The sequence below is a fragment of the Natrix helvetica genome (genome assembly GCF_964273705.1).
Source record: "Natrix helvetica genome assembly, chromosome: 4".
In the NCBI taxonomy this organism is placed as follows: Eukaryota; Metazoa; Chordata; class Lepidosauria; order Squamata; family Natricidae; genus Natrix; species Natrix helvetica.
The window spans coordinates 95,603,129-95,613,220 of NC_138550.1; the positions used below are offsets into that span (position 1 = coordinate 95,603,129).

Consider the following 10,092-nt stretch of genomic DNA (forward strand, 5'->3'; position numbering starts at 1 on the left):
CATTCCTGAAGAGTTTATACAATACTCAAAAGAAAGCAACATAAGACAGTGCCACAGAAAACATGCTCAATCCCAGCTGTCTGAATTCATGCCTGCTCTGCTAGTATTCTAGTTGCAATTGTGCCCCTTTCTTCCTCAAAGTTTTAAGGGTTGGGGTTTTTTTTAAAGAAAAAGGCTGCAGACATGATTTGGAACATAGTGATTCTGAATACTAAAAAAAATACCACCTTAGTTCTTAAAGTGAGAGGGAATAAGTTCCTAACGTTACAAGCCAATGATTTCCTGCATTATAAAAAAAATAGTTTTAGAATCCAGTTGTTGCAACAACTGCATCTTTTGAGGAGCCTGATCCCAAAAGTTGGAAATGATCAGTTTGAATCACAATAAAGTGTTACATGTTACATACAGAATTCTAATTGCAACTGTAAGCACTTCCATCCAGTGTGCGTTTGAGTGAAGGCGCAAGACAAGGAAAAACTAAACGTAAGTTTGCCTACTGCCTCTGCAATTGTGTAGAATATTCTTTAGCAGGTGCAAAAGTATTTCATGGAGTAGACAAAAAAAAGATACTCTCCTTACTCTAATTGGTAGAGAAATCTATTATTAATCTATTTCTTGATTACCGCCTTTTAAGATCAATGGTCAAGAACAAGGGGTAAGCAAGTCTTCTCCAATGTAATCCCCTCCAGAAGTGTTAGGGCTGAAGGTCCTATGGTTCCCATGAAAGAAAGAAAAAATCTTGTGCTTTCTAGAAAATCTGGGAATTGCAAATTACAACACATCTAAAAAATACCAATCTAGAGCAGTTTAGTTTGCAAAGCACTGCGTAAATCTCTTTCTTAATTTAGATAAAGTATAATATCTCTTTAATAAAACTTTAATCCCTGCAGGAATTTTCCTTGAGAATTATCTTAAATACCAATTAGGGGTGCAGAATCCATAGTTGCATAAATGTGAAAACAAGTTTATTCTTAAGATTTTAATATATAGTGTAGAGCTGGTCCAACTACCAGCACTGTTGAAGAGTTCAACTTCATAGCTCTCAAATTTAATAGGACCTGTATCTCCCTAATTAAATCATCTTGCCAGTTTATAAATATTAAAGTAATATAGCAGGGTCACAAAAACTGCTGACAGAAGCATCACAAATCTCTTCATCTTAAAAAATATACCTCCCATTTATGTCTTTTCTTTTTTTGCTTTAAAAGGATAGCCAATTTTTGTTGCCTTGTGGGCCATTCTAGGATTTACATAGCATGCCATGAACACCTCTCCAATTATATTTTTGCAGTTTAAGGCATTCATTTTCCTTAACTCTCACCAAGACCCCAAAATTCTGAAAAAAGGGGGAGGGAGCTGGAATTTTCACACAGCAGGGAAAGTATCAAAAAGCAGACTGGCAGGCTATAACTTTCCAAACATCTATAACCAAAGCCCATAAATTTATTTCCCTAAATTGTACTAAAGGACTATGACCCAGTGGTGAGTATGCATTATAGGGAAAGAATGAATAATTACTTAAATAATTGAAAAATCCCTAGCAGCCATTGTTATTAACAGGGAGAGATATAAACTACAGAATCACTAAGAGACAATATTGATATTTTTTTACTGACAACACTATAAAGGCAAAAGGAAATTAGTATCGGCTTGCCATATTCCTTCAATTAGCTAAATCAATTAGCCTTATGACATTTTGTAAGAAAAGAATCCAGACACCAATGAGAAACACAAATACTTTTTATGTTTGAGATTAGACATTGAAACAGAAGACATTTCTCCCCAGAAATCTTTTGCAACTACATAAAGAGTGAAGTTACAAAAACTGCTGACAGAGGCAACAGTGAAAAGCACCAAGAATCACTGGAAAAGCATGCACTGGTACAGCTGAACAGCCCTCACCTTGGACACTTGCCTATGGACTAACCCTACTGAAATCTCTTAAGCTTCGTCTTCCTCTCCTTCCTCCTCAAACTCCCCTTGCTCATCTGCAGTAGCATCTTGATATTGCTGGTACTCAGAGACGAGGTCGTTCATGTTGCTCTCGGCTTCCGTGAACTCCATCTCATCCATGCCTTCGCCGGTGTACCAGTGCAAGAAAGCCTTCCGTCGGAACATGGCTGTGAACTGCTCAGAGATCCTCTTGAAGAGCTCCTGGATTGCGGTGCTGTTGCCGATGAAAGTGGCAGACATCTTCAGGCCTCGGGGAGGAATGTCACACACGGCCGTCTTCACGTTGTTGGGGATCCATTCTACAAAGTAGCTGCTGTTCTTGTTCTGGACATTCAGCATCTGCTCGTCCACCTCCTTCATGGACATTCTGCCCCGGAAGATGGCTGCCACCGTCAGGTATCGGCCGTGGCGGGGGTCACAGGCCGCCATCATGTTTTTGGAATCAAACATCTGCTGAGTCAGCTCCGGGACTGTCAGGGCACGATATTGTTGGCTGCCACGACTCGTCAAGGGAGCAAAGCCCGGCATGAAGAAGTGCAGACGAGGGAAAGGCACCATGTTGACCGCCAGCTTGCGTAGATCGGCGTTCAGTTGGCCAGGGAACCGGAGGCAGGTGGTCACTCCGCTCATGGTGGCAGATACCAAGTGGTTGAGATCGCCGTAGGTTGGAGTCGTGAGTTTCAATGTGCGGAAGCAGATGTCATACAGAGCTTCATTGTCAATACAGTAGGTTTCATCTGTGTTCTCTACCAGCTGGTGAACAGAGAGTGTGGCATTGTATGGCTCAACCACCGTGTCTGACACTTTTGGAGATGGCATTACACTGAAGGTGTTCATGATCCTATCAGGGTACTCCTCCCTAATCTTGCTGATGAGAAGCGTTCCCATGCCAGATCCAGTGCCCCCACCCAACGAGTGGGTGAGTTGGAAGCCCTGTAAGCAATCACAGCTTTCAGACTCCTTCCTTACTACATCCATCACCGAATCCACTAGCTCAGCTCCCTCTGTGTAGTGGCCCTTGGCCCAGTTGTTCCCAGCACCACTCTGGCCTAGAGGAAAAATTAGGAAAAAAAGAGATGCTTACAAAACCATTTATAGGACGGGAATTCTGAAATAATATTCATGTTTGATCTGTGGACCAATTTGTCATCTGGCCCAGTAGCAGTCAAGTTATTCATTCCTACATCTACAGCATGGAGAGATGAGGAAATGACTGCATTAAATCTAGGAGAAAAAGAGTGGAGGACATTAGTCCAAGATACAAAATTTTGGAGCTCTCCTATATTCTGGAATTTGAAGCTAAAAGAATAGAAATGGAGCAGGGAGATTTTTCATCAGACAGCAAATCTGGACATCATATTAATTAGGGCAGCCTGTAGTTATACTATCTTTTTGTTATCTAGACAGTAATGCTCATTTTGGTTATGGTTATATAGAGGCTGAACTGATGGAGTCTACAAATGGTACATTTTTATATATTTCATTATATCTATAAGGTATATGTAGAGCAGGGTTATCAAACTCGCATCGCCATGGCATCATGTGACATATTACGACTTCCCCCCCTAAAAGAGGCATGGGCGTGGCCAGTGCATGACGAATCCAGCCCACGGGCCATGAGTTTGACACCTGATGTAGAGGAAGGGTAAGTCTCCAGGTGTTGCTGATCTATATTTCCTACCAGCTGGGGCCATTGATGAGGACTGCTGGAAATTTAAATTTTGCAACACCTAGGGACACATAGTACCTACCTCTGAGAACAAATTGAATAGTAGGAATTATGCTTCAGCTATTTAAGATATAATCGGAGAATAACATAATTAGTATTACATACCAAAGACAAAGTTATCAGGTCTAAAGATCTGGCCAAAAGGTCCAGACCTGACTGAGTCCATTGTGCCTGGCTCCAGATCAACGAGGATTGCCCGGGGAACATACTTATTTCCTGTGGGAAAGAACAAAAGCAAGCTTTATCTAGCAGCCTTATAAAATACCTCCCGACTATAGTACCCTTGGCGACTTCAATGTTTTAAAAGATGGCATTAAGTAATCCTTTGTGGAACAGTTTTTCAAAATCTCACTCTGAAAGTACAACAAACACGTCAGCCGTGATTAATATTCTCTTAAGTTTCCTGCACCAGCTTGCATCATATTATGGCCTCTTTGTCTCAGATGGGTATCTATACTGTATGTGCCCAGAAACAAAACTGCATCTCCGAAGTGCTTGAAATGGGAGAACTTTTCACACCTTAACCTTCTCTGCTGCAAAAGGGAGAGAAAACTTCTGCTTGACTGGGAAAGGAAGGGCGGTGGGTTCAAAAGAGCGGCTTACTCACAAATAGTGAAATTTCAAATGCTTGCAGAAGTGTGACAGTCTGAAGTACGGAATCGCTAGATCCACATTTCACATACAAGAATCGAAGCACATAGTGATTAAATCCTCCTTCATGGAAATGCTGACATGCAGAAGGCACTGAAGGCTAACATCAATCTTGATTGCAATTTTCCCTATGAACTTTGTGTTGTTTTGATATGATATGAAAGAACATTCCTTTTATCCAGGTTCTCATATGCCATGTTTAATTATGGCCTAGGCCAGACCACAATGTACTGCTTTATACAGTGCTCCTGATATCTAGGCCCTATTTAAAATTAGATGTAAATATATCTACTCACAGAGTTTGACTGGTAGCTCATAGCTTAATGGATGAACCAATTCTATGATTTCTCCAACTGGTAAGCTCATACAATACATAATCTGTTTTTCATTGGTTTAGGCCAGGGATGTCAAACTCGCAACATCACGTGACGTATCGCAATTTTTCCCCCTTCGCTAAACCGGGGGGGGGGGAGGCAGTGTGTGACTCATCTGGCCCACGGGCCGCAAGTTTGATACCCCTGGTTTAGGCAGTTTGCTATTACAGGTTCATACTGGCTAGCTAACTGCAGAAATTCAAACACAATTCTTAGTCCCTATTACCTCAACATCACAAAAAGAAGTGTGAAGGAAAATTCTCAGGTGCTAAGCATGTGCCGTGTACTGCTGACATAAACGTAGTTCTTGGGTTACAACAGTTTGTTTAGTGACTGTTCAAAGTGACACTGGCACTGAAAAAAGTGACTTTTGATCATTTTTTTTAATTAAAAGAGTTTTGTACAAACAGATTTTCCCCCTTTTCACCCCCCCCGCCATACATTGTAAATCTCATACAAATGCTATACCGCCCCCAACCCCCCCGCAAAAATTCACATTCAAATATTATACCAAATACTTTGCCCCCTCCCCTCCCCCCATCTTAAAGTAAATTACTCATATTGTATCCCCTCTCCTCCCAACAAACACAATATAAATTTCTCTTAAATTAATAACACATTAATCCCATCTTCTAAGCTAATTTAACATATGTAACTCTTAATATAAATTTCTCCTAAAACAACATTGTTTCATTAATCCCATCTTCTAATTTATTCATACAAATATAATGCCCCGCCCTCCACCCTAACCCTCCCCCACCTCCCACAGAAACCCACCCCCCTGACTTCCGCTGTATACCACTCTAACAATTCCAAACATCCCATTTTTCACACTTAAAAACTGTTGCAGCATCCCCATGGTCAGGTGATCAAAATTCAGACGCTTGGCAACTGTCTCACATTTATGACAGTTGCAGTATCCTGGGGACATATGATCACCTTCTGTGACCTTCTGAAAAGCCAAGTTTAACTGAGAAGCCAGATTCATTTAACAACCATGCGTGACTAACAACTGCAATGATTCACTTAATGACTAGGGCGAGAAAGGTTTTATGGTGGGGCAAAACCTTGTCACTTAACAAATGTCTCACTTAGCAGCAAAAATGTTGGCCTCAATCCTCAACGCAAGGACTGGCTGTATGGCCTTCAATCATAATCCAGTCAAATAATAGCATTTAGCTTTTCACTTGGATGCCCATAGAAATTCCTTGTATTCCTTATAAATTTAATGGAACTCTATGAATAAATATTCCCCAGATTACATTACCAAGGATCTTTTAAAATCTCTTAGTTCCAACATCATATATTTTCCAGGGCCCACATGGAATAGCTATGACTATTAAAAAGTTCTGAATCAACTTTGAAGCTCCATTTGGTATAGTGATTAAGGAACGGGCTAAAAACCAGAAGACTGCAAATTTTCATTCTTTTCTTGGGCACAAAACCAGATATGTAACCTCTTTCTCAGCCCTTGGAAGAAGGCTACCACTTTCAAAATCTTGCCAAGGAAACTGCAGGGACTTATCCAGGCAATTGCCAGGAGTTAACAATGACTAGAAGGGAGCAACAAAGTTATTATAGTTGTAAAAATACTCTGGATTATTACCATTTAGTTACCTAGAACATGCATGATGTACCACGTGCTCCGAGACTATCCTGAAATCTTGTTAAAAAAAGATTTGTCATAACCTCATCAAAATTCCACAGTGATTTCCTGCCCTATATTAAATTAAGACTTGGAATTAACTAAGGCAGAGAAAATTAAATATGGCTCTAAAGAGTCTAAACTAAGCCTCTCATTACTTATAAAGGAGTCAGTTTATTCTTATTTCCAGAAAGAGGCAAACCTTCTTAGAGATTCTCAACTGCCTTAGCTGTTTTCACTACCCACACAAGAGGAGGAATGGTGAAAAGCACAAAAAGACAGTGAAGGGAGGGGCAGTCTGGCAAGCCTACAATGGCAGCCGTGAGGGATGGTTCCTGAGGAGTGGGAGGTGATGTGATGGACTAGTGAAGCAGAAGTTGTTACCCAGGAAGAAGGAAGCCCATTATATATATATCAATTAGGATGAAAATAATATAGGTTTACTCAGGCAAGACTCTGTTTATTGTGTGTAAGCAAATAAAGAACTGAACTCTAGCAGGATTGTTTTACTTGTTCTTGGGTTAAGCTTGACCACAGTATTACTATTTGCTTTGGTGGGGAAAAAAATCCAAAAAGAACTGGGAAGTAGCAGTCTTTCCCTCCGGAGAATTAAAAAAAAACGGATGACCAAGTGACAGTTTCAGCCACTGTGTACTGTTGGCTTGCAAAGCTGAGTCTGTCCCTGGGGAAGGAGATGTCTGAGTCATTCATGGCATCTGAGTAGACCCAGAAAATTTGATCTCTAAGCTTCTTTTAATTGCTTTCAGTTATGGAAATCCAAAATTGTTTTCTATTACTAATATTTCCCAATTGGCTAAACACTTGATTGCTAGTGAAATTGCAATCCTATGGCTCCTCAGAGGAAAGTGTTAAACTCACTGCCCATTCTCACCTTCTGCACCAACATATAAGATAGAAGCAGGGAAGGATTTGGCAGACATGTTGTATGTTGGAAGGAACAGCATATTAAAGCTTTTAAAAGCAAGACCTCAAAGGCATTTCTGCCCATCAAAGGTTTGGCTCTCCCTTAGTGGTGGACATGATTTCCTCAGTATTAACCTGGAGGTTGGTGTGGGTTAAAATATCCTCATTTCCCCCAATGCAATCAGAAGCAGTAATATCTTAAAAGAGGAACAAGCCAAAAGCAGAATTACAACTCTTGTTGTTTTTTAACAAGGTACTCAATTCAGATAAGGTGACTTTTCTGCTCCGAAGCCACCCTGTGTAGGTTTGTTTTGCTCGATTTCACACGGCCTTTACAAAAACCTCCAAACAGCAAGAAGAGAAGAAAGGGTTACCAGCTGCTTCATTGTAGTAGACACTGATCCTCTCCAGCTGCAGGTGGCTGTCTCCGTGGTAGCTGCCGGTGGGGTCGATGCCGTGCTCATCGCTGATGACCTCCCAGAACTGGAAGGGGATTTTCGAGAATTATTCGCCAATTCCTTTGAAACACCAACAAGGCTGCACCACCACGTGCTGCAGCCACACCTTAGCCGCATTCTGCAGCCATGCCCACCTCCCCTCTGGGGTTCGCTTGGTCATGTCTAAGTGCAGCTCTAACCTTACAAAAAGGGGCTGTTACAACAGGTATTTGCAACACTACAGCTGTGGGCAATGGCCAAAAGCCACTTAGCATTGCATCATTAGCCCTCTCCTCACCAAGAAATTAAGGTTATACTTAGGTGGTTTGGGCTTTTCTTGTCGGCTCCCTTTACGGAGCAGAATCTGGTCATATGATTTGTCTGCAAACCCCACACCCTTTGTGGCAGGCGCCTCTTCTCCAGGTTTCACCCTCTGAAAATGGGTGAGGCAACCAAGGGCTGTTATTAAAAGTGAGGTAGGTTCCCAGCTAAGAAACCTTGTTACTACTGGGCTGGAGAGAGAATTTTTACTAATAAAAGGCTCGCTTCTTTTTCTCTGCGTGGAACAAATGAGGGGGAAGGGGAGGGAGATCCTCTTTGTCTCCAAACAGACGCACTTCTACCGAGAAGATGCAGGGAGGGAGAGAAGCGAGCATGGCAGAAGCCTCCGAGATTTTGCAAAAAAAAAAAATCATTTAAAAAAAGGTATCTATACTGGTTGAGCTTGTTTTTCGGATTAAATTCTTTTCTCTTCCTCCGCATTCAAGATGGCACTATACAGAATTTATTACAAGCGCAGCAACCTCCGTCGCCTCCCTCCTTCCCACCCACCGCTTCCTTTCCAAAAACCGGACAGAAATCACGTTAGTGGTTCCCACGCCCAAAATTGACAAGGCGACGACCTCCGATCCATTTCTCTCCAGAACCTTTGGACTACAATTTCCATTGCCCTCCGCTCAGGAGGGCTACACATGATATAATTAATCTTGTATTTTGAGACCATCAAAGCGGAGAAGAGTTAACAGTAACAGAGTTGGAAGGGACCTTGGATGTCCTCTAATCCAACCTCCTGCTCACGCAGGAGACCTATATAGGGCTTCGAAACGCCGAACCCCTTCCCCCTCTCCAAACGATACCTTGGCTCCAATCTGGTTTCCGCATTGGCCGGCTTGGATATGGACGATCTCGCGCATGGCTGCGAATGTGCCTTCGAGGAGAGCGACTCTCTACAGGCCGAGCATCAGCAGCTGGGAAACTGGGCGCGGCTCACCCGCAGCTCTATTTATACCGGGCTCGGCGTGGCTCCGCCCCCTCCGTTCACAAAGGGCGAAGGTCCAGCTCTCCTGCCCAGACGGAATTGGGCGGGTTTAAAGGAGCCGCGCGTGTTCATTGCATTTTGCAAGGGACCATTTTTTTTGAGACTCAGAAAGACGCCTTTGCACCACACTCCTGTGCAAAAAAAAAAGCCCCGATGGAAAGAACGGTGGGAACTGAAGGGAGGCTCTGCAATTCTGGAAAAATCCACCCCGGCTTCTCTGGCTTTCTGCATGGAAAGACGCCCCTTTCCTCCCCCGCCCCTACTCGGGTTTGATAAGCCTTCAACCCTGTTAGTACGGGACGCAGAATTGTTAGAAAATTAGGCAAGTAAATAAATTCTGTTCAATAAATTGTCACCCTGGCTACCCTCCCTCCCTCCCTCCCCTCTTTCGCACCCACACGCTCACTGCCAGAAGAATGACCCGTGTAAGATGTCCCAGGGATTCACAAGTTCCATTGATATCTTTGGATGATTGCAGTCCAAGGTCTTAAGAAAGCAGCCATTTCATATGCACGTGAGGCTGGTATTTTTAAACGTTAAAGGCTCAATAATTAAAAATGAGGCAACTGTATCATTGCCCTGCCTTTGGCCGCATTCTTGGCTTTCATTTCAGGAAGAGCAAGCTCCTGGGTAACTTGCATCGTTTTCCGATCTAGGGACTTTTTATAGAAAATGGCAACACCCCCCCCCCCCTACGGTTTTCATGGTCAGACAGGAAAACATGATAGTCACTTACTGTGGTAATGAGAGTATGGAAAGGATACATTCAACCACCTCTCACAGACAAAGATTAGATCGAGAAGGGCCTCATTTAGTAGGGGTAGGAATTCAGGCATTTTGTTTGTGAGGCTTATTGTGCTTAGTAGTTTGCGTTTAAGGTCTGCAGTGGTGGACCTGGAAGAAGTTGGGGGCGTGCATGCCTCGTTTTGATAGTTGGGGCTGGGGTGGGGGGGTTGTTGGGATGTGTGATGCTGGTCTTGTGTTTGATACAGTCATGTAGTAGTCAATGTATAGGTTGGTCTTGTTAGGGATGTAACCCTAGGCTTGGCTTGGCAATGTAT

General features: G+C 42.7%; 1 protein-coding gene across 1 annotated transcript; it reads right to left on the reverse strand.

Annotated features, from left to right (window-relative positions):
- Nucleotides 1-1,722: 1,722 nt before the first annotated feature.
- LOC309392306 (tubulin beta-1 chain-like) lies at nt 1,723-9,062 on the reverse strand. Its single transcript, XM_081953392.1, has 4 exons — nt 8,850-9,062; nt 7,651-7,759; nt 3,788-3,898; nt 1,723-3,002 (listed from the first exon to the last, which is right to left on the reverse strand). Exons 1-4 carry the CDS (start codon nt 8,904-8,906, stop codon nt 1,942-1,944), a joined length of 1,338 nt encoding a protein of 445 aa, XP_081809518.1. The 5' UTR covers nt 8,907-9,062; the 3' UTR covers nt 1,723-1,941.
- Nucleotides 9,063-10,092: the final 1,030 nt, after the last annotated feature.

Excerpts from the sequence above, each read along its gene's own strand:
- LOC309392306 (XM_081953392.1), bottom strand. The coding sequence starts at position 8,906 with ATGCGCGAGATCGTCCATATCCAAGCCGGCCAATGCGGAAACCAGATT. Across the intron at positions 3,899-7,650 it reads CTACTACAATGAAGCAGCTG|GAAATAAGTATGTTCCCCGG; the intron begins GTAACCCTTTCT and ends TCTTTCCCACAG. Across the intron at positions 3,003-3,787 it reads ACCTGATAACTTTGTCTTTG|GCCAGAGTGGTGCTGGGAAC; the intron begins GTATGTAATACT and ends TTTTTCCTCTAG.